The 21,955-nt window shown below is 49.6% G+C and overlaps 2 protein-coding genes across 5 annotated transcripts; one reads left to right on the forward strand and one right to left on the reverse strand.

The window, feature by feature from the left end:
- Window positions 1-2,781: 2,781 nt before the first annotated feature.
- On the forward strand, window positions 2,782-9,551 carry slc14a2 (solute carrier family 14 member 2). Of its 3 annotated transcripts, XM_067227844.1 has the most exons (11): window positions 2,843-2,941; window positions 5,050-5,121; window positions 5,230-5,416; window positions 5,862-6,051; window positions 6,258-6,386; window positions 7,777-7,969; window positions 8,199-8,346; window positions 8,451-8,585; window positions 8,672-8,721; window positions 8,866-9,062; window positions 9,114-9,551. In XM_067227844.1, the coding sequence occupies exons 1-11, from the start codon at window positions 2,876-2,878 to the stop codon at window positions 9,403-9,405; spliced, it is 1,659 nt and encodes a 552-aa protein (XP_067083945.1). In that variant the 5' UTR covers window positions 2,843-2,875; the 3' UTR covers window positions 9,406-9,551. The 3 variants fall into 3 exon arrangements, with proteins under 3 accessions (XP_067083944.1, XP_067083945.1, XP_067083943.1); XM_067227843.1 differs by having other exon boundaries at window positions 2,782-2,899; window positions 8,866-9,551; XM_067227842.1 differs by having other exon boundaries at window positions 8,866-9,551.
- Window positions 9,552-12,351: 2,800 nt separating this feature from the next.
- Window positions 12,352-21,622, reverse strand: lnpep (leucyl/cystinyl aminopeptidase). Of its 2 annotated transcripts, XM_067227808.1 has the most exons (22): window positions 21,260-21,622; window positions 19,179-19,273; window positions 18,751-18,953; window positions 18,517-18,628; window positions 18,064-18,321; window positions 17,549-17,739; window positions 17,289-17,427; window positions 17,049-17,180; window positions 16,566-16,686; window positions 16,306-16,457; window positions 15,818-15,931; window positions 15,605-15,736; window positions 15,397-15,528; window positions 15,041-15,201; window positions 14,857-14,945; window positions 14,526-14,709; window positions 14,197-14,353; window positions 13,881-14,065; window positions 13,091-13,252; window positions 12,856-12,996; window positions 12,685-12,766; window positions 12,353-12,595 (listed from the first exon to the last, which is right to left on the reverse strand). In XM_067227808.1, exons 1-22 carry the CDS (start codon window positions 21,285-21,287, stop codon window positions 12,464-12,466), a joined length of 3,102 nt encoding a protein of 1,033 aa, XP_067083909.1. In that variant the 5' UTR covers window positions 21,288-21,622; the 3' UTR covers window positions 12,353-12,463. The 2 variants fall into 2 exon arrangements, with proteins under 2 accessions (XP_067083908.1, XP_067083909.1); XM_067227807.1 differs by having other exon boundaries at window positions 12,352-12,595; window positions 16,306-16,686.
- Between the last annotated feature and the right edge of the window lie 333 nt (window positions 21,623-21,955).

The following is a 21,955-nucleotide window of genomic DNA, read 5'->3' on the forward strand; positions in this document are numbered from 1 at the left end:
TTTGACGCTGGGATATACAGAACAGACAATAGAGGGGGGTGCATTTCACGACAGGCTTGATGCACCCCCTGCTAACTGACTAGGAAATTGTCACATGCCTGAAACTTACTGTGGTTACTCATACTAGTGCCCTCAGTGTACAGTAAGAATCATTTGATGCTGGGATATACACAACAGACAATAGAGGGGGGTGCATTTCACGACAGGCTTGTTGTATTCCTTCTTGCCATGAAATGCACCCCCTGCTAACTCTGACTAAGAAAGTTTTACATGCCTGAAACTTACTGTGGTTACTCATACTAGTGCCCTCAGTGTACAGTAAGAATCATCTGATGCTGGGATATACAGAACAGACAATAAAGGGGGTGCATTTCATGACAGGCTTGTTGTATTCCTTCTTGCCATGAAATGCACCCCCTGCTAACTCTGACTAGGAAAGTGTCACATGCCTGAAACTTACTGTGGTTACTCATGCTAGTGCCCTCAGTGTACAGTAGGAATCATTTGATGCTGGGATATACAGAACAGACAATAGAGGGGGGTGCATTTCACGACAGGCTTGTTTTATTCCTTCTTGCCATGAAATGCACCCCCTGCTAACTCTGACTAGAAAAGTGTTACATGCCTGAAACTTACTGTGGTTACTCATACTAGTGCCCTCAGTGTACAGTAAGAATCATCTTATGCTGGGATATACAGAACAGACAATAGAGGGGGGTGCATTTCACGACAGGCTTGTTGTATTCCTTCTTGCCATGAAATGCACCCCTTGCTAACTCTGACTAGGAAAGTTTTACATGCCTGAAACTTACTGTGGTTACTCATACTAGTGCCCTCAGTGTACAGTAAGAATCATCTGATGCTGCGATATACAGAACAGACAATAGAGGGGGGTGCATTTCACGACAGGCTTGATGCACCCCCTGCTAACTCTGACTAGGAAAGTGTCACTTGCCTGAAACTTACTGTGGTTACTCATACTATACCCTCAGTGTACAGTAAGAATCATCTGATTCTGGGATATACAGAACAGACAATAGAGGGGGGTACATTTCAGATAGGCTTGTTGTATTCCTTTATTCTCGCAGAAACTGTGGAGCTCACCCAGGATACGTCATAGGTTTGGGCTAAGCCCCGAATGTTTATAACGTCTGGCTCCGCGCCTGATTAACACTCGGATCGTTAAGCAGACTCAAAAATTGTAACATAATGGTAATATAAAAAATAATACGATCCCTTTCCGTAATCATGATACCCTCCAGAAATGTTCACTGCACCCCCAGTCAAAGAAGGCTGCATCCGGCCCTGGTACTGGCGTTACGTATTCAGAATACAAATGATGAGTAACTGTATTGTTACAATTTAAATAGTTGGTATTTAGAATACAGTTACATTGTTGAAATCAATGGATTACATTACGATACTTATCTGTTTCACGAGAGTATTTATTCTCCGAATAAATTAAGGCAACTCCATGCATTTCCCAGAACTTCTATCTGGTGGTTTCTACACCGTACGAACACAAGTAGGCCTACATCTATAGCTCCCATGTCATTGCCTCTCGTTCTGTCCTTCTGCAATGCTATTGGCTAAGCCAATGCATGGCCATCACATGCACGGGGGATGCAAACTCACGAACCATGGATGGCCAAAGCATGCCTCTCATCCACTCAAGTAGTTCGGGAAACGCACGTAAGAAATAACGATGGTTCGTTATTTTGCTAGAACAGAACCCTCGTAACAACTAAGATCCATCGTTATCGGGAAATGCAGTTTAGTAAGCAGGATTACAAGTACATCAAGTATTCAAAATACGTTACTCAGATTGAGTAACGTAAAGGAATACGTTACAAAATACATTTGTGGGCATGTATTCTGTAACGAAATACGTCTAGTGACACCTGCGTCTGTCACAGTGTCAATGTCACCTGGAATTCTACATATTACATTAGCATTTTTAGTGACATAACAAAGTGACGCACAAATAATGCATTTAGAAAGTATGACTGCCTGCCCTGTACTCACCCCCACCAGCATTGCTGCTTCTACACCTGAGGAAACTTCTAGAATATGCCCTGCCTCGTTTTTGTCTAGCGATGACTATCTGTGGTGGTGGTGGTGGTGGTGGAGATTACAGCATCGCAGAAGGACTGTTTTATAACTCTAAATGTGCTTCAACGACTAAACGATGTCTGGGAAACTCAAACCAAGGATTTGTGAGCAGTTTCTCAAAGCTAGGGTGACCATACGTCGTCTTTTAACCGGACATGTCCTCTTTTTGAGACCTATAAAATGCGTCCGGGAGGGATTCCAAAATTGTCCGGGTTTTTGCCTTGTCGGATATTTGTGTTTCTCTGGGTCTTTCACAAACTATTAGGCCCTTACATCTCCCTTACGTTCCACCCTCTTGCGCGAGCTCTGACTGTAGAGAGAACTGTCAATTTGATCAGATAGTGCGGCAACTCGACGCGACAAAGTGTCCTCTTTTTCACAAACTTAAATATGGTCACCCTATCAAAGCACACTTTTAAAATAAACATTTCTCCTTTGAAATGGGTGTCTGTCTTCCTGTCTCCCAGCAACAGGATGTCTCTACAGGAGCTAGTCTGGAAAAAAGGTTCAGTACAGCAGGGTGATCAAACAATTGGCTGCAACAAATGCAGCAGTGTGCCATGGAATGTGGTTACTGTGTGTGTGGTGTGTGTGTGTGTGTGGTGTGTGTGTGTGCATACTTCAATGAGTTCAAACAGTTCTGTGAGGAACAAGAGGAGGATGAAGAGGAGGAGCTGTTGTCTTATATAAAAGCAGAGATTTTCCCAAAGACTCTGACACGACCGCGGACACACACAGGACCTGCCATCACCTGCTGGGACATATGCCTGGGTCACTCCAGCCCCAGGTAAACCCACCTACCACAGGGACAGACTCAGACACAGATACTGTAGGTGAGAAATGAAATAACTAGAGCTGGTTGGTGTTCGCCTCAGGGGTGTCTGTTAGAACTCTTACACACAGCTTTCTTTTGTTGATCAGTTGTTTGTGGTCAGTTGTAACTGATTTAACTACTTGTACTCGCTGTGAATTATATTATTGTTGCTTGCTTTCCTCCAGGTACACCTTAGCACATTTGAGGTTCATGTTGTTTAATTGAAATTTGTTTAACTACATGCTCTTCTGTTTCTACCCATTGGCACTTATTTGTTTTTCACAAAGTTTGCTTCATGTTTTGGCTACCCGCAATGTTTTTGGGGCAATCTCGTTGGTTATGATCATTGACCTATGCACCTTTTGTAAAGCTCTCTCTTGTAAATCGTTTAGGATAAAAGCATCTGCTAAATGACTAGGGGTGTAACAATATATTGTAGAACAATATATCGCAATACAAATGTTTTACAATATGTATCGTACAGTTATGGCAATATTTTTACAATATGACGTCCGTTTGATCTTATTGGTTGAGCTACCAGCTCGCAACCTACTCTGCACCTGCTTCATGTGTGCATTCACTGCATTCACAGAAATCCTTGAAGTGACTTAACTAAATTGTATTTACAACAAAGAAAATTATTGAAAATGTTTAATGTTTTGGAAATAAATCTGGTAATTGAATTTCAGTTTCATTTAAAATGTTGTTCAAAATATCGTGATAAGTATTGTATCATACACCCAGTATCGTGATACGTATTATATCGTGAGCTGAGTGTATCGTTACACTCCTATAAATGACAAAATGTAAATCATTTATTGCTAAGAAATGAGCAGTTTTCCGTTTCTGTGGTGTGGTGCTGAAACAACACAGAACGTAGACACTCCCAACACAGTATATTACAGGAAATACAAAAAAATAATATGTTACCAATGCTATAATAATTAAACAAATATTATACGTTCTATTAACATTATATTAATAAAATCCAACCACTGTCGAAAACGAAACTAAACATTCCACATCGCAGTATAGGCATACACAATGCTCTGACCGCTATATTGGACTATTTATAAACTTTACAGAATAAAATAAGGTTCAACTATCAGAGGACTAAGAACAACAACTAAACATCTTACTTTTATCATGAACGCACCACTTTGCTAAATTAAAGATTGCTCACTGAGAGCATAAAAAGAAAACTTAGTGCGGTATTACTGCAGAAGACCACCGTCATTTCTAATAACTAACTGATAAAAATCGGTTGACAAGCGTAGTTGGTCTCTTATTGGCTGATCCCACCAGCCTTTCTTACAGATACAGACGCTGGTAGAAACCAGTAGATGACCAAGTCTAGATGTGATGGGCAGGGTGCAGCACAGTTACAGTCTACAAAACTTTTTGTAAGGCAATCCTTAACTTTGAAGTTGTGACGGTTTGGGTTTCGTGTTCTCTCTCTGCTTTGTAGACTGTGAAGGTAATTATGGTCAGTGGTTTTAGTTGAAGGAATACCGTCGAATGAATTAATGACTGTTCAGGTGAGAGACATCTCAGATTGTGTCTGTCACGAGGTGCAGGGAAGAGCCAAGCATGAGGAGACAAGAAAGACCGCTATACATACAGTATGTATAAGACATATCTAAGTAACAGTAATGCATATACTTCCTACTCTGGAATATTTCCTCTGGAATTTTACAAGTCCATAAAAAAACTAAATGAAAATGGCTTTGTGTGCAGCAATTTCACACACAGGAATGACATAACAGTCACCCGACTAGGTCTAGGTCAGTTAATAAGTGTATGTCAATAACTAACTCTCTCATTTTCATTGACTTCTAACAGTGCAGAGGATTGGGATAGGTCTTATGAGCAAACGTTTCAGTTACTTAGTTCCATGGTTCTTGAATTCTCTCTTGAAAAATATTAAACTTGATCTATTTACGCTTGGTAGAGTTGAAAGAGTTGATCGATGTCTAAATCACAGAGGAATTCAATGTTTAATGATGACATCTTCATGTTTCTTTGTATTTTTGTAAATTATCTAACCTTGTTGTTTAATTGTCCTGTATAATTAAAGGTTGACTGAAAAAAGATACAAAAACCGTCTTCTGTTCTCACTCCAGGACAGCCCAGACAACAACCTGAGGTACAACGTTCCCTCCTGGCTAGGACACTCCCCAAACATTCACACTACGGTAAGACTGGACGGGACTAGACCAGGCTGGGACTTTATTTTTTCCTTCTATGACGACATGTTGTCGGGTCACGCTCCTCATCTCTGGGAATCTCTCTCCTCCTAACAGCACTTCTTGCAGCTGCAGCCCCTGATGTCCGACTTGGAGGCAGAGGCAGGAGGGGGGCCTGAGGGGAGCCCGGCCCAGGGAGAGAAGCCCCCGGCTGGGCAGGCCTGGCACAGGGCCTGGGGACACATCCTCCAGGGAGTGTCCTACTTTTCAGGAGACATGGAGGCCTTCGGGGAGTGGATGAAGAGTAAGAGAAGGAGTCGTCCCTCTGGCAGACACATGCAGCGCCTACAGGGACTGCCATGCAGTGCCAGGGAGGGTCTGCCTCGTAGCTGAGGGAAAGACAATAGGGTCATAAGGCCTTGGCAGAAAGTCTTTCATGAGTCTTTTTAATCGGCAGAACAAACACACACACAACGCTCCCAGCCCAGCGGCACAATGCAAAAACCAAACACCCAAGAAGATAAAATCATATGATAAACTGATAAACAGATTGTTATTATCAGCTTAAACCCGCGTAAAGTCTAGTGATTCCAACATCACTGACTGACCATAGACCCTCCCTCCCTCCCTCCCTCCCTCCCTCCCTCCCTCCCTCCCTCCCTCCCTCCCTCCCTCCCTCCCTCCCTCCCTCCCTCCCTCCCTCCCTCCCTCCCTCCCTCCCTCCCTCCCTCCCTCCCTGCCTCCCCCAGATCAGTTCTTCCTGCTGCAGCTGTGTGACTGGGTGCTTCGTGGGGCTGCCCAGGTGATGTTTGTGAACAACCCCCTGAGCGGGGTGATCATCTTCGCGGGGCTCGCCTTGCAGAACCCCTGGTGGGCTCTCAACGGCTTCACCGGGACTTTGTTCGCCACCATCTCTGCTCTCATACTCAGACAGAACAGGTATGTGTGTGTGTGTGTGTGTATGTGTGTGTGTGTGTGCCATGCCAACATAACAATTCCCCAAAAGAACAGGCTGTCCCCTTCAACATTCTTAGACATTCTCAAGAGACGGAGGTCAACGGTTTTCATTAACTGTGTGTGTGTGTGCCTGTGTGTGTGTGTGCCTGTGTGTGTGTGTGCCTGTGTGTGTGTGTGTGTGTGTGTAGGGGGGCTATCTCTGCAGGTCTGTATGGGTATAACGGGATCCTGGTGGGCCTGCTGATGGCTGTGTTCTCCAACGCAGGAAACTGGTACTGGTGGCTACTGCTGCCCAACATCTTCATGTCCATGGCCTGGTGAGTGTGTATATATGTGTGTGTATACATATATGTGTGTGTCATATCTGTTGTTGGGCAAAACAGCCACGCCCCCCAACTCAGTGTTCCGCCCCTATTCTTAACCAATCGCTGCTCTCTGTGAAAACATCCCAGATACATTGTCATTACCTGGGAAGTGCGAGCGCATCTCTTATCGCCCAGCTCATCACATTAAGCAAACACCTCAGGCGCTGACGATGCTCGTCTGATTTAAGACCTTTAAGTTAGGGGCTAAATTACTGTTTTGTCTCTCCCGGCGAGTGTGGTGCATGTTTCACAGTGACAGTGCAGTTTGTGACCTAGTTTGATGATTCATGACCGTGTCGGAGGTGGAGATCATATCTGACCTGCTAGGGGTGTCATTCCTCTGATACCAGTCTCATGCATCTCTGCATGCAGAGAAGCTGGTTTTATCTAACCGCTGGTCATGTCTGAGACTCGATCTTACATGTACACTGGCGATGTCGTTCGCCCCACTCCCTCGATCGGATGGCGCCAACTTACAAGGTCGTCATGGTCACCACACTCTAGTGATCATTGGGGTGAGACACCAGGCGATAGGCCACGCCTCCCCACAGCCACGCCCCTCTCGTACGTTACGCTGGTGTAGAGAAGCAGAAAGGACAGAGACACACTTACTCGCACACCCACACACACACACACACACACAGCATATGGTGTTTATGAAAGGAAGGGATGTAGAGATAGTAGGTCTATCTACAGCGATTGTGTGTGTTTGTGTGTTTGTGTGTTTGTGTGTGTGTGTGTGCATGTGTGCATGTGTGGAATGAGCATTCCAGAGATAATTAGGCTCAGGTCTTCTGTACTTCGGTGTACCTTGAAACCAACCTGAAGACCTCGGCTGGAGGTCACCATGGAGGAGCAGGAAGAAGAGGAGGAGGAGGAGAAGGAGGAGGTCTGGGTGTGGGAGAATCTTTAACCCGTCTCTAAACTCTGAGTCAATTCAATTCAATTTTTCAATTCAAGTTTATTGTCATATGTACAGGATACACAAGTATACAAGTACAATGAAAAGCTTTGTGAAAAGTCACATGAAGACTGAGATATCAGCCTGATCTGATCTGGATGCAAGAAATAGAAAATTAAATTGCATCCTGAACCTGCTCACCTGCCGGTCATGACCTTCTGCAGTAACCGTTCCACATTCCACATTGAGCGTGCATCCAGGATGTTTCAGTCAGGAAGTTAACCTTAAACACGTGTCACGCTGAGCTATCGAAGGTCAGGCCAACAGGTGTGACATCTGATATAGAGATATGTGGGAGTGTCATACAAGTGTGCATTCCCCTGACGCACCCTCCCTCCCTCTCCTCATCCCCCTCTTCTCATCCTCCTCTCCCTCTCTCAGTCCTATCTTGTCTAGTGCCTTGGCTTCCATAAACAGTCGTTGGGATCTGCCTGTGTTCACTCTGCCCTTCAACATCCTGGTGTGTCTGCACATGGTGGCCACCGGCCACTACAACCATCACTTCCCCCAGGTGCTTATCCAGCCCCGCTCCCAGCTGGCCAACATCTCCTGGGACCAGCTGGACGTGGCCAAGGTCAGTGTGTGTGTGTGTGTGTGCGTGGTGATGTTTTCAGGCCGGGGAGAAACTTGAAATGATTTGGGATTTTGCATCGGGTTTACAGTGACAGTTGCGATTGCGAGGATGGATCTGTGATGAAGTTTCTTTCTTTCTCTCTCTCTCTCTCTCTCTCTCTCTCTCTCTCTCTCTCTCTCTCTCTCTCTCTCTCTCTCTCTCTCTCTCTCTCTCTCTCTCTCTCTCTCAGCTCTTCAGAGCGGTGCCTGTGGGGATCGGTCAGGTGTACGGCTGTGATAACCCCTGGACTGGAGGGCTCTTCATCCTCTCCCTGGTCATCTCCTCACCCATCACCTGCGCTCATGCTGTCATAGGGTCCGCAGTGGGCATGGTCTCAGGTACACACCTGTGCGCACACACACACGCTCTCGCACTCACACAATCTCACACTCATCAGAGAAAACAGCTTACAGAAGTGTTTGTATATGTGTGTTACCATCAGGTCTGGCCCTGGCGGCTCCGTTTGAGGACATTTACTTCGGCCTGTGGGGGTACAACTGTGTCCTGGCCTGCATCGCCATCGGAGGCATGTTCTACGGTCTGACATGGCAGGTCCACCTGCTGGCCGTCACCTGTGGTGAGTCACACTGTGACCTCACGCTGACCCTATACCGACCCCTCTCTGACCTCTCTGACCTGGTCTCTGTCTTTCCCCCCCATCAGCTTTCTTCTGCGCCTACCTGGGCTCAGCCATTGCTAACATCATGTCCAGGGTACGTGCTCATTCACACACACACTCACTCACTCACACACTCACTCACTCACTCACTCACTCACTCACTCACTCACTCACTCACAGGAGACACACAACCTTCCTTTATCTCTTCTTTATGTGTGTGTGGTGTGTCTGTTTTCAGTTCGGGCTCCCAGCATGCACCTGGCCTTTCTGTCTGTCAGCTCTGACCTTCCTGCTCCTCACCACGGAGTCGAGCAGCATCTTCAAGCTGCCGCTGGCCAATGTGACGTACCCGGAGAAGAACCTGGGCTTCTTCTGGAGGCTCCGCAAGACCGAGAGGATGGAGAGGGAGGAGAAGGAGAGAGAGAAAGAGCGAGAGTCGAAGGAGAGAGAGAAAGAGCGAGAGTCGAAGGAGAGAGAGAAAGAGAGAGAGAAGCAGATAGAGAAAGAGAGAGAGGAGAAGCAGATAGAGAAGGAGAGGGAAGAAGAGGAGAAAAAGGAGGAGAGAGAGAAGGAGGAACTCTGTTTTGAGATGGAGATGTTGGAGGAAGGGAGGAGCAGGGAGGAGGGTGGGGAGGAGGGTGGGGAGGGAGACAATGAACTCAGCGACAAGCAGGCACCCGAAACAGATCGGAATAAAGATTACTGCACTACATGTCAGATATACACACACACACACAGTGTCAGTGAGTATGTGTGTGTGTGTGAGAGAGAGCAGTGATAACCTATAGTAACCTAGAAAGAAGTCTACACAGTAGGACATATCACACATTGTCTTTCTGAAATGCTACCATCAGTGAATCTATCATTTTACTGTGTGATATATGAAGGAGACATACATTAAAAGTTTATATTTTTTCTAAAACACACTCAGAAAACCTTATTCCTGGAAGTTGTCACAGCACTCAAATCGACACAAACCTGTCAAGCGCCCAACATGCTTGCGCACACACACACACACACCTACATCTCTCATCATATAGGACAGTGTCCATAAAGAACAAAGTGCCCGCATATCTTTTAAGGAACACCATAAATCACACCACGTGAAGTCCTTCCTGGTGTCCTTTGACAGCATTCTCCGAATTCTAAGAAGTTCCTCAGAAGCAGTCTCTTCATTTACATTTACATTTATTCATTTAGCAGACGCTTTTATCCAAAGCGACTTCCAAGAGAGAGCTTTACAAAGTGCATAGGTCACTGATCATAACAACAAGATAGCCAAAAAACATCGCGAGTAGCCAAAACATGAAGCACACATTGTGAACAACCAAAGTAAGTGCCAAAGGGAAGAACCATAAGAGCATGTAGTTAAACAAGTCACAACCAAACAACATGAACAGCTATAAGTGCAAGTGTACCTGTGAAGAAAAAAAAAAAAAAAAAAAAAAAAACAAGCAACAGTAATAAAACAATATATCACAGCGAGAACCAAAAAATTTAAATCAGTTACCACTAACCACAAGAGCAACAAGTCTCTAAGCAAGAGTCATTGTGATCCTTGAGGAAACTAACATCGGGTCAAGCGAACCGTTCCTAAGTACCGTTGTACTCCCGGAACAAGTGCGTCTTGAGCCTTTTCTTGAAAGTGGAGAGACAGTCAGTGGCAGTCTCAGAGGCAGTCTCTTCAGAGGCAGTCTCTTCAGAGGCGTCCTCGCCCACCCGGATGACACGATAGAGAGCCTGTGGCTCCTGCTGCGCCCGTGAGCAGGTGAGACACCTGGTGGACGTCTCAGTCCTGTCAGGAACCTCAGAAAGTCTGAAACCTGATACCTGGGGTGGGTGTAGCTCAGTGGTTAGAGCATCTCACAACAGATCAAGATGTAGGTTCAAATCCCCCGGCATGTCACCTTGGATGAAAGCATCCGTTAAATGAACGTCTTTTATGAAAAAAGAATAATAAACATAATAGTAGACATTCAACGATCTGTGAAGCCTTCTGGAGTCAACAAAACAGAAGCACGGAACAGATCAGAAAAAAAGCAACTTTATTTCATATTTGTGTTGACATGAGGAGTGAGGACGATACAAGCCCTGCGCAGTGCCATACAGAGCAGAGAGACAGGTCCTCTGACCCCGTCTGTCCTCACATGACACAGAGCAGAGAGACAGGTCCTCTGACCCCGTCTGTCCTCACATGATACAGAGCAGAGAGACAGGTCCTCTGACCCCGTCTGTCCTCACATGATACAGAGCAGAGAGACAGGTCCTCTGACCCCGTCTGTCCTCACATGATACAGAGCAGAGAGACAGGTCCTCTGACCCCGTCTGTCCTCACATGATACAGAGCAGAGAGACAGGTCCTCTGACCCCGTCTGTCCTCACATGATACAGAGCAGAGAGACAGGTCCTCTGACCCCGTCTGTCCTCACATGATACAGAGCAGAGAGACAGGTCCTCTGACCCCGTCTGTCCTCACATGATACAGAGCAGAGAGACAGGTCCTCTGACCCCGTCTGTCTTCACATGATACAGAGCAGAGAGACAGGTCCTCTGACCCCGTCTGTCCTCACATGATACAGAGCAGAGAGACAGGTCCTCTGACCCCGTCTGTCCTCACATGATACAGAGCAGAGAGACAGGTCCTCTGACCCCGTCTGTCCTCACATGATACAGAGCAGAGAGACAGGTCCTCTGGCCTCCTGTCTCTCCTCACATGATCCAGACAGACAGCTACAGCAGGAGTACACCACAGCTACAACATTCACCTCCATACTGTCAAACCAACCCCCATGAACGCCTCTCTGAATCCCCAGACCTGTTACAATAACTAAAGCACACACGTTGGAACTTGCGCCGGCAGGGAGAGACAGAGGGCCTGGTTCTGTACCTGAACACACACCTGAACACACACCTGTGAGCGGCTTGGACAGCTGGAGTCTAGTACACCACGCTGGAGCAAGATGGCCTACGTCCCATCCAGCAAATCACAGGTGGAGGAGAGTGGTAGAGTTTGACCTTTGACCTGGTCGAAACCTTTTGGGGGGTGGGGGTTGCTAGGAGAAGGGAGGGTTGCTAGGCGAGGAGTTAGTTGGACAGATAAGTGTTTGGACAGGCCAACCTGAGCTTGACTCAAAGCTAAACTCCAACTGAGTTCAGGGGAAAGGGAAGATCTGTACATTCATAATTCATTGTGTACCTTCATACGCCAGTGATAATCATTTCAAGCTTTTCATCCACGTAGCAACATGACAGGCTAGCCGACAGCTAGAAGGCTCTCCTGGTTCAGAAACACACACCTTTGCCCTTCTAGAGCACACATTCATTAAAGCAGCCCTGAGCTCAGAGCAGGGCCAGGACCTCCCGTCATCAACACACTATGTACAAAACACACAAAGAAGAAAGCTACCTTTAACAGAAGAGAAAAACCAACACAGACAATCAGAAGCAGGTAAAGAGTATTTACATCTTAATTACAACTGTACAAGGCCCTGGGGGGGGGGGAGTGGGGGGGGTCTGTACAGTGATTGCACCAAACGCACAGGGGGAGTGGCCTAAATGACAGGCGACGTCGTGAGCTGGAGTCTGATTGGACAATAGTGCAAACACTCCTGCCGTCAGAACAGGCCACTGTGTGTGTGTGTGTATCTGTGTGTGTGTGTGTGTATCGGTGTGTGTGTGTGTGTATCTGTGTGTGTGTGTATCTGTGTGTATGTGTGTGTGTGTGTGTGTGTATCTGTGTGTATGTGTGTGTGTGTGTGTGTGTGTGTATCGGTGTGTGTGTGTGTATCTGTGTGTATGTGTGTGCGTGTATCGGAGTGTGTGTGTCTGTGTGTGTGTTACAGCCAGCGCTGCAGTGTGGGGAGAATGCGGTCCACCCAGCGCTGGTTCAGTCTGATGGTCTCTGTCGCCTCCAACACACTCCTCATCTGGGAGCCTTTCTGCTTCAGACTGGAGAAGAAGGCTTGGACCTGCACACACACACACACAGGTCAACACACACCCCCATCTAAAAGGTGGCACACAGGTAAAGGCAAACACGCACACCACTGCAGTGTACCTGCTCTAGATGTGCCTGTGTAGAGAACTGGGAGGTGGTCGATTTGATGATGCTCTGGATGGCATAAGAACCAACAGGAAACCTACCAACACACACACACAATCAGTTAGTAGTGAATAAATGCATGTCCCATAGGCGCAGTGATGCAGAGTGGCTAGCAGAGGGACTCACTTCTCTAAGAGCTGGTCCCAGTTCTGCTGGACAAAGTCCCAGGCGAACAGGTGGCCGGCGAAGCCGTCACTCACAGCGCTGACGACCAATGGCAGCTCTTGTGTCTGAATATCCTGGCCCAGTAGCCCCGCCCTCAGAACCCTGCATGGAGAGGGAGGTCACTTAGCTGTTAGTGAAGGACCACACACACACACACACACACACACACACACACGCACACACACACGCCCCTCACCAGACGATGCGGCGGGCGTCCTGGGTGGAGGCGAGGGCCCTCAGCAGCCTGCGTTTCTCAGCGGCGTCGGAGGCGTGTCCGTAGGCCTGCAGCAGGAAGTCCCAGCCTGCATCCGTCTGGGCGCCCGCGCGGTACACCACCCCCTGCAGGTCCCCCGGGATACTGCAACACACACAACACATCACTACAGATCCCACCCTCCAGATCCCACCCTCCAGATCCCACCCTCCAGATCCCCTCCCTCCAGATCCCTCCCTCCAGATCCCACCCTCCAGATCCCCTCCCTCCAGATCCCCACCCTCCAGATCCCCACCCTCCAGATCCCCACCCTCCAGATCCCCACCCTCCAGATCCCCACCCTCCAGATCCCCACCCTCCAGATCCCACCCTCCAGATCCCACCCTCCAGATCCCCACCCTCCAGATCCCCACCCTCCAGATCCCCACCCTCCAGATCCCACCCTCCAGATCCCACCCTCCAGATCCCACCCTCCAGATCCCACCCTCCAGATCCCCACCCTCCAGATCCCCACCCTCCAGATCCCACCCTGCAGATCCCACCCTCCAGATCCCACCCTCCAGATCCCTCCCTCCAGATCCCACCCTCCAGATCCCACCCTCCAGATCCCTCCCTCCAGATCCCACCCTCCAGATCCCCTCACTCCCTCCAGATCCCTCCCTCCAGATCCCACCCTCCAGATCCCCTCCCTCCAGATCCCACCCTCCAGATCCCCTCACTCCCTCCAGATCCCCTCCCTCCGGATCCCCTCCCTCCAGGCAGAGCGCAGTACCGGGTGGTGCTGTTGGGGGCGCTGTACTGGTTGAACAGCAGCAGAGCCTGCTGGGTGCAGTTCTGGAGGCCTAGGGCGCAGGCAGCCTCCAGCAGGGCGGAGCGCTGCTCCTGCCTGGACACGCTCACCTCCTCCCCCCAGCCCTGTCCATCCATCGCCGGCCTGAACACTTCGAGGATGTACCCCTGCACAGGGGGCACACACACACACCATACAACCACACAAGTCAAACGTGAAAAAGCCAGTTAGTTTGTGTGTAGACGTGTGTGTATGTGTGTGTGTTGGTGTGTGTGTGTAGGTGTGTGTGTGTGTGTACCTTCATGCGGGAGGCCAGCCCCTGCTCCTGCCTCTTGTCCAGCAGGTGGTACACCGTCCTCAGCTGAGACAGGCCCTCCAGCACGGGCGCCGTCTCCGTCTCATTGATCACGTAGCTCATCAGGCTGAGAACCTGCCGGAATGTCACACGGCCCAGTCTGGAGGGAGGGGGGAGGAGGAAGAGAGAGAGAGAGAGAGAGAGAGAGGGGAGGAAGAAGTAGAGTAAGAGAGGAGGGAGATATAGAAGGAAGGAAGGAGAGATAAATCAATGCACTTACATCTCACTCTCTTTCTCGTCCTCTCTCTCTATCAACACACACACACACACACCTGGACAGGGCGAAGATGTTGTGTATGAGCGAGGCGCGGTCCTGGTCAGTGAGAGTGCTGATGTTGGTGTTCAGGGCGTCGGTGAGGTGGGCCCAGCCTTGGTCTCCATAGTGCACCATGTAGAAGCCTGTGTTCCTGTAGTTCAGCTTCACCCACAACGCACTGGAGGGCAGCTCCACCGTGGCTGCACACACACACACACACACACAGGCGTACACACACAGGCGTACACACACAGGCGTACACACACACAAAATAGTTGAAGTCATCTTCGAACAAGATGAATTCGCTTCATGGGTAAAGGGTCAGAGTTCAGGGGCCAAAGTTTTACCTGTCTTATTCTTCAGCATGAACATGTTACTGCAGCTGGGGGCGGAGCTACAGTTGTCACTGACGTAGGTGATGGGGATGTGCCAGAGGCTGCAGACAACACACAGCACAGCTCAAGATACACACCATGTTTGTGTGTGTGTGCGCGCACGTGTGTGTGTGTGTGTGTGTGTGTGTGAACTCACCTGGAGGTTTGTGTGTTGTTGTCTGCAGACAGCAGGAAGTGTTCCTGTGTGAAGGTCAGATTACGTCCCTGCAGGGTGGCTGTGACCAATGGGAAGCCTTTCTGGAGCGTCCAGGTGTTCATCATGGCCGACACGCTCTCGGAGGGGGCGGGGACCTGAGCCTGGGGGCGGGGCATAACCAGCTAGTACGCTTTTCTGTGTTGCGGAGTAGGGTAGCCTAGCCGAGCATAGCCTAGCATAGAGTGGTGTAGCCTAGGCTAGCCTAGTGTGACATAGCCTAGCCTAGTGTAACATAGCCTAGCCTAGCGTGACATAGCCTAGCCTAGCGTAACATAGCCTAGCCTAGCGCGGCCCACCTGTGTGAGGCTGTTCCAGAGGTCGTCGGTGACGGTGTTGGAGCCGCTGAAGCGGGACAGGTACTGGATGATGCCCTTCCGGAACTGACCATCCGGCATGCTGGCATTCAGCATCAGCAGGATGGAGGCACCCTGCACACACACACGGAGCTATGGAACACGTACGTACGTCTGTGTGTGTGTGCTAGTGTGTGTGTGCGTGCAGTACCTTCTCGTAGGAGACCGAGTCGAACATCTCCTCCACCTGCTCAGGTGAGGTCACCTGGGTGGACACGGGGTGGGAGGAGTTTAGAGCGTCCTTCGCCATGGCCTCCAATCGAACCTTCAGGAACACGTTACCCTGGCAACCAACACCACCCATGTCAGGGACAGGTGTATGTGTGTGGGTGTGTATGACTGTGTGTGAGACTGCAGTACTCACAGCGTCCAGCTGGGGGAGCTGTCTGTCCAGGGAGAGGTACTGCATGTACGTAGCGAAGCCCTCGTTCAGCCACAGGTCGTTCCACCAGCGCATGGTTACCAGGTTACCAAACCACTGACACACAGCGCCATGGAAACGTTAAGGCAGGGCAATCACCCGACTGTCTCCATCACACACACACACACTGTAGACACACTCTACACACACACACACACACACACACACTCTAGACCAGGGGTCACCAACCTTTTAGAAACTGAGAGCTACTTCATGGGTACTGAGTCATATGAAGGGCTACCAGTTTGATACACTGAGATTCTGAAATAACAAATTTGCTCAGTTTACCTTTAGCTCACTGGTCTTGACCTGCGGGCGACTCATGTAGTCCTTGGGGGCGACCTGGTGCCCGCGGGCACCGTGTTGGTGACCCCTGCTCTAGACACACACAGTCACACACACTGTCACACACTCTGCACACACACCCCTACCTGGTGAGCCAACTCATGGGCGATGACGGAAGCGACCAGCTGCTTGTCCAGAGGAGAGGACTGGTTCCTCACCAGCAGGCTGGTCTCCCTGAAGGTGATCAGGCCCCAGTTCTCCATCGCCCCCGCCAGGAAGTCTGGGATAGCTACCAGGTCTGTAGGACACACACACACACACACACACACACACACACACAACAGCAGCTCAGGGGGAGGGGGTCTGTGTGTGTGTGAGAGGGTGTGATCTGTGTGTGTGTGCTCACCTAGCTTCTTCAGAGGGTAGTTGATGTCGAAGAAGGAATTGTAGAACAGCAGCAGGCTGGAGGCTGTGTCCAGAGCGAAGTGTGTTTGTTCCTTCTTATCAGGAACAGAGTAGACCGACACCTGCAGGAAAAACACACACACGTAAAATATGCAAATATGTACTTGTCAAATGTACACAGTTGCCACACACAAACATACACACACATCAAATATGCAATTAAACACAGGTCACACACACATAAAATAGGCAAATATACACAGGTCCCACAGGCAGGCAGACGGGTCTCACACACAGACAGACAGGTCTCACACACAGACAGACAGGTCTCACACACAGACAGACAGACAGGTCTCACACACAGACAGACAGACAGGTCTCACACACAGACAGACAGACAGGTCTCACACACAGACAGACAGACAGGTCTCACACACAGACAGACAGGTCTCACACACAGACAGACAGACAGGTGCTCAGGTACCAGCGTGTTGGAGACGTTGCGGGACACGCAGGTGAAGTCAGCCACGATCACGGCCACTAGGTAGGAGCTCATGTTCATGCTCCTCTCAAACTCATCCTCCTGCAGCCCTCCCGACAGCAAGCTGGTCTTACTCTGGACACACACACACACACAGCAGGGTTACTGACGAAGTGACAGGCACCTTAGACAAGCTAGAGAGAGTTAGGTGTGTGTGTTTGTGTAAGTGGGTGTGTGTGCTACCTTGGGCATGTTGGAGAGGGAGATGTATCCTGGCTCTCGGATGACGCGGATCAGGAAGGTGGCTTTGAACGAGGGCTCGTCAAAACAGGGGAAGGCTTTCCTGGCTGCCAGGGGCTCAAACTGGGTGGCAGCTAGGACCCTGGGGAGTGAGGAGAGGGGGAGTGAGGGAGAGGAGGAGTCAGAGAGTTCAGCAGGCGCTTCTGGAGCTGCGTTCCTTCCTCCCGGCTCCTGATTGGTCAGTGTAGAAGCAGTGTTCCTACCTCCTGGCTCCTGATTGGTCAGTGTAGGAGCTGTTGTAGAGGCCGTCGTAGGCGTGGGACAGGCTGGAGGAGAAGCCCAGGCTCAGCTCACAGGTCTGTCCGGCCCGGAGCGCCTCAGGGAAGGACACGGCGATCTGCTGCCAGGCAGGGTACTCCAGCACCTCCACCTGCATCGCCTCCGCCCCACCCAGCTGAGGACACACAGGAAGTTAGTCCTCTACCTCCTCCTCTTCTTCTTTTCTACTCCCCCTCTCCTTTTCTCCTCCTCTACTTCACCTCCTCTACCTCCTCCTCTTCCTCCTCCTCTTCCTCCTCCTCTCCTCTACTTCCCCCCTCTCCTCTCCTCCTCTCCTCTACTTCCCCCCTCTCCTCTCCTCCTCTCCTCTACTTCCCCCCTCTCCTCTCTTCCTCCTCTTCCATCTCCTATTCTCCACCTTCTCTTCTTCCTCTTATGTCCTCTAAACTCCATCAAAGTCATATCCTCATCTTCAGGGTTGTCATGGTGATGCCCCTACCTTGAAGGTTGCCTTTGTGATGTTGAGAGTTGCACTGTGCAGGACGATGCGCTTGGTGTCGTGCTGTATCGCCATGGTGATGACGACGTGCCCGGTGAAGGTCATGGTGGTGAGGTTAGGGGTCAGAGAGAGGTCGTAGTTCAGAGGTCGCACACTGGCTGGGAGGCGGCGCTCTGTCCAGGGAAACAGCTTCCCATTGGTCGCCTTCGGAAACACCAGTTCCATGGGAGTGGAGGAGTTGGACTTATGACAACCAGCCTGGGAGAGGGAGAGAGGGAGGGAGGGAGGGAGGGAGGGAGGGAGGGAGGGAGGGAGGGAGGGAGGGAGGGAGGGAGGGAGGGAGGGAGGGAGGGAGGGAGGGAGGGAGGGAGGGAAAGACAGAATAATGACACAATAATCACACATGCTCAAATTCTCAACATTATATGAGCCACTACACACACACAGTGGTACCTTGGTGAATGTGCATCCTGGCAGGAGGTAGAGCACCATGGATATGGACACCAGCAGCACCAGGATGAACACACATACCACCATGGTACGACCTGAGGGCCGGGAGCACGACCTGTCACACACACACACGTGTAAAAAAAGTGTCATTATGACAGAATAACCTCATTAATCACTGAGAGCATCAGCACCAGTTAACCTACACACACTCACACACCCACACCCGCACACCCCTACCTGGGCAGCGCTTGTCTTGTGTAGGGGGAGGAGCTAGGCCGGAGGGCGGAGCTACGGTTCATGAAGGACATGCCCAGGAGGCGGGCCGATGACTCGTAGTCCTCCTCCTCGTCATCTAGCTCCGCCTCCCCCAGCCCGCGCACCAGCAGCCGGGAGCTGCGGGGCTCGTACACCACCTCCTCCGGCTCCAGAGCAGGAAACGCCTGCACACACAGGATATGACCTCACTCAGGATGTGACCTCACACACACAGGATATCATTCTACACTTACAGGTTATGGAGTTGTTTGATGTTGCGCCTGTGATATGATGTTTATTTTGCTGTACTGTACTATGCGCTAGAGTAACTGAGACGTGACACTACTGATCCCCTGCTGTACTTTGTGTTTGTGTCGTGTTGTGTTTCACCCCAGGAGGATGTAGAGTACCGGGAATGCAGCAGAGTCTTTGGCCAGGTCCACAACATCTGGCTCCTCCTCAAACATGCTGTTCTCTATCATGTTCCTGGGAAGAGAGGCATGGTCTGGGAGAGAGAGAGAGAGAGAGAGAGAGAGAGAGAGAGAGAGAGAGAGAGAGAGAGAGAGAGAGAGAGAGAGAGAGAGAGAGAGAGAGAGAGAGAGAGAGAGAGAGAGAGAGAGAGAGAGAGAGAGAGAGAGAGAGAGAGAGAGAGAGAGAGAGAGAGAGAGAGAGAGAGAGAGAGAGAGAGAGAGAGAGAGAGAGAGAGAGAGAGAGAGAGAGAGAGAGGGGGAGAGAGAGAGAGGGAGGGTTAACACCAACAGGACTGGTTCGGTGAGAACACTGTGTTGATGTGGCTGCTGAAGACAGGAGAGATATAGAAGAGCAGGAAGCTGTAATACAGCCTTCACTTCCTGCTCAGATCTCTGCTTGATCAAGCCCCAAACTCTCAAGTCTGACTGACTGACTGGATAACTGACTGACTGGAACTGACTGGATAACTGACTGACTGGATAACTGACTGACTGGATAACCGACTGACTGGATAACTGACTGACTGGATAACCGACTGACAGGATAACTGACTGACTGGATAACTGACTGGATAACTGACTGACTGGATAACTGACTGACAGGCTACAGAGAGTCTGCTTACAATAAGCAGTCAACTACTTCCTGGTTTCCTCAACCTTTCATCCCAGCAGCTGCTGGCTCTGTGAAGACAGAGAAAGAGAAGTGGGCTGTAAACGTAGACAGCAGCCCAGTGATCAGGCTGTCTGCCAGCGCGTGACTCTCAGACACCTCCCTTCTCCTCACCATCCTGGCTGGGGGACAACACTGAGGCCTGTGTGAGCCTGAACCTCCTCTCCCTCCTCCACACCCCCTCTCCCTCCTCCACACCTCCTCTCTTTCCTCCACACCTCCTCTCTCTCTTCCATGCCCCCTCTGCCTCTGCCGGGGTATAGAGCAGGGGCGTATAGAGCTAGGAGCTGGGGTAAAGAAAGGCCACTGGCTGAAGGACAGACAGGCTGACAGACAGGAAGGCAAACAGACACAGACCAGACCCAGAGTAGGACTATAGTTTGGAGAAGAGCTTGTTAAAGTCCTTGCAGTTGCAACATTCTCTTCCTGTTGTTGCTCTAGTCTACAGAACTTCAATCCTAACATTGATTTGTTTTGTCGCAGTGTCTAAACACATACTATAGAGTCTGTTTTATTATCAAATTGTCTTCTGTCTGTCTATCTAGAGATAAATACACAGAAGTATCTCTTTAATGGGGCAGAGAGATGCAGAGAGAGAGAGACAGAGAGAGTGAGAGAGAGTGAGAGAGAGTGAGACAGAGAGAGAGAGAGAGAGAGAGAGAGAGAGAGAGAGAGAGAGAGAGAGAGAGAGAGAGAGAGAGAGAGAGAGAGAGAGAGAGAGAGAGCGGCCCAGTGATAAAGGTCACCCTAGTTCAACCCTCTGCCCCTGGAGGTCTTATCACACGAACAGGCAGTACGAAGTTCTGATATCGAATTAACACAGTCAGTTTGTTTAGGGCCGAGTAAAAAATCTGCGAGACTTAAGCTAACAAACACCTCGTAAGACAGCTGGTAGCCAGTGCACAGTTCTGGGCGCGTATGTGTGTATAGTGCTTTATGTGTCAATAAGTTAACAATAGTGAGGTCTATAAATCTGCAGATACTAACCTGCCAGACTTATCAAGACAATCGAAAGTAGCCAATAATTTACTAAAGAACAAGTTTTAATGCTAGGCTCTGGAAATTAAGTTCTCTCATTTTTTTTGCTGGCTAAAAGTGGGTCGTTCGAGACACCGAGGATAAAACAGTTGAAGTCAACCTAAAGCTAGCAGTCAGACATACATTGAAAGGCCTTCCCTAACGTGACGGGGGACCGACACTAGGAATGCGTTGTCCCCAAGCGAATGTCATCCTGCAGGTCAACTGGCTATCTGGCTAGTATGACCCAAGCTAGTGCTAGCTGTTAGCTTTCCACTGTCACTGCAAAGAAAGTCTGCCAGCTAGCTAGCTAGCTACTAGCCATCTTCCTTACCGTTGTTGATATTGTCGAAGGGATCCATGCTGGCACCTGGATGTTCTGTTCACGTCCAGATTAACGTCCAACAGGACAAGGATTTTAAACGAACTATAACTAACCCTGCTATCCAGACCAGGGCTGTGATGTGTTAGCAAGAAAAATTAATGAGTCCGTAGGAGGAGAGTGAGGCTAGCCCAGCTAGCCAGCTAACTTTGATACCAGCTCGCAGCCACAAGTTTACTCTCCATCAGTCCATGTCGTTGGCAGTTTAAATACAACTGCAAATCTAAGAAAGCAAACTTATTACAGAGAGCAATAAAAACGTAACCAATATCGAGTTACTATTCAAACAGGAACTTCCTCCCTCCTGGACTAGTTGTTGACAGCTTTCCGTCAAAATATGAGCCGCGATTCTATTGGACGCGGATGCAGTAACGGAGCGGGGCGGGGCTAGGAGGGTGGAGGCGGGCTAGGTGAGTTGTAAAGACATAAAAAATATACTTACAAAATAGTAAAATACACACAAACACACACACACACCACACACACGCACACACTTACCTAGCTGAATATATGAAGACTTTAATTTTTGTCTTGGTGAGGCCAGATGTAGAGTCCAATCCTCATGCCACATTGTCTATGGATGAGTAAGGGCATGCCAAAAACCTAGTTTTATACCCCTGTCTCTCTCTCTCTCTCCCTCTCTCCCTC

The sequence above is a fragment of the Osmerus mordax genome, chromosome 24 (genome assembly GCF_038355195.1).
Source record: "Osmerus mordax isolate fOsmMor3 chromosome 24, fOsmMor3.pri, whole genome shotgun sequence".
NCBI classification, from domain to species: domain Eukaryota; kingdom Metazoa; phylum Chordata; class Actinopteri; order Osmeriformes; family Osmeridae; genus Osmerus; species Osmerus mordax.

Bases quoted from the DNA above. Each gene is read 5' to 3' on its own strand.
- slc14a2 (XM_067227842.1), top strand. From the start codon at position 2,876: ATGCCTGGGTCACTCCAGCCCCAGGTAAACCCACCTACCACAGGGACA. The intron at 8,586-8,671 runs GTGAGTCACACT...CCCCCCCATCAG, and splicing joins CCTGCTGGCCGTCACCTGTG to CTTTCTTCTGCGCCTACCTG. The intron at 8,722-8,865 runs GTACGTGCTCAT...GTCTGTTTTCAG, and splicing joins TTGCTAACATCATGTCCAGG to TTCGGGCTCCCAGCATGCAC.
- lnpep (XM_067227807.1), bottom strand. From the start codon at position 21,287: ATGGATCCCTTCGACAATATCAACAACG. The intron at 19,274-21,259 runs GTAAGGAAGATG...TCTCTCTCCCAG, and splicing joins CTTCGACAATATCAACAACG to ACCATGCCTCTCTTCCCAGG. The intron at 15,737-15,817 runs GTGAGTACTGCA...GTTGGTTGCCAG, and splicing joins AGCTCCCCCAGCTGGACGCT to GGTAACGTGTTCCTGAAGGT.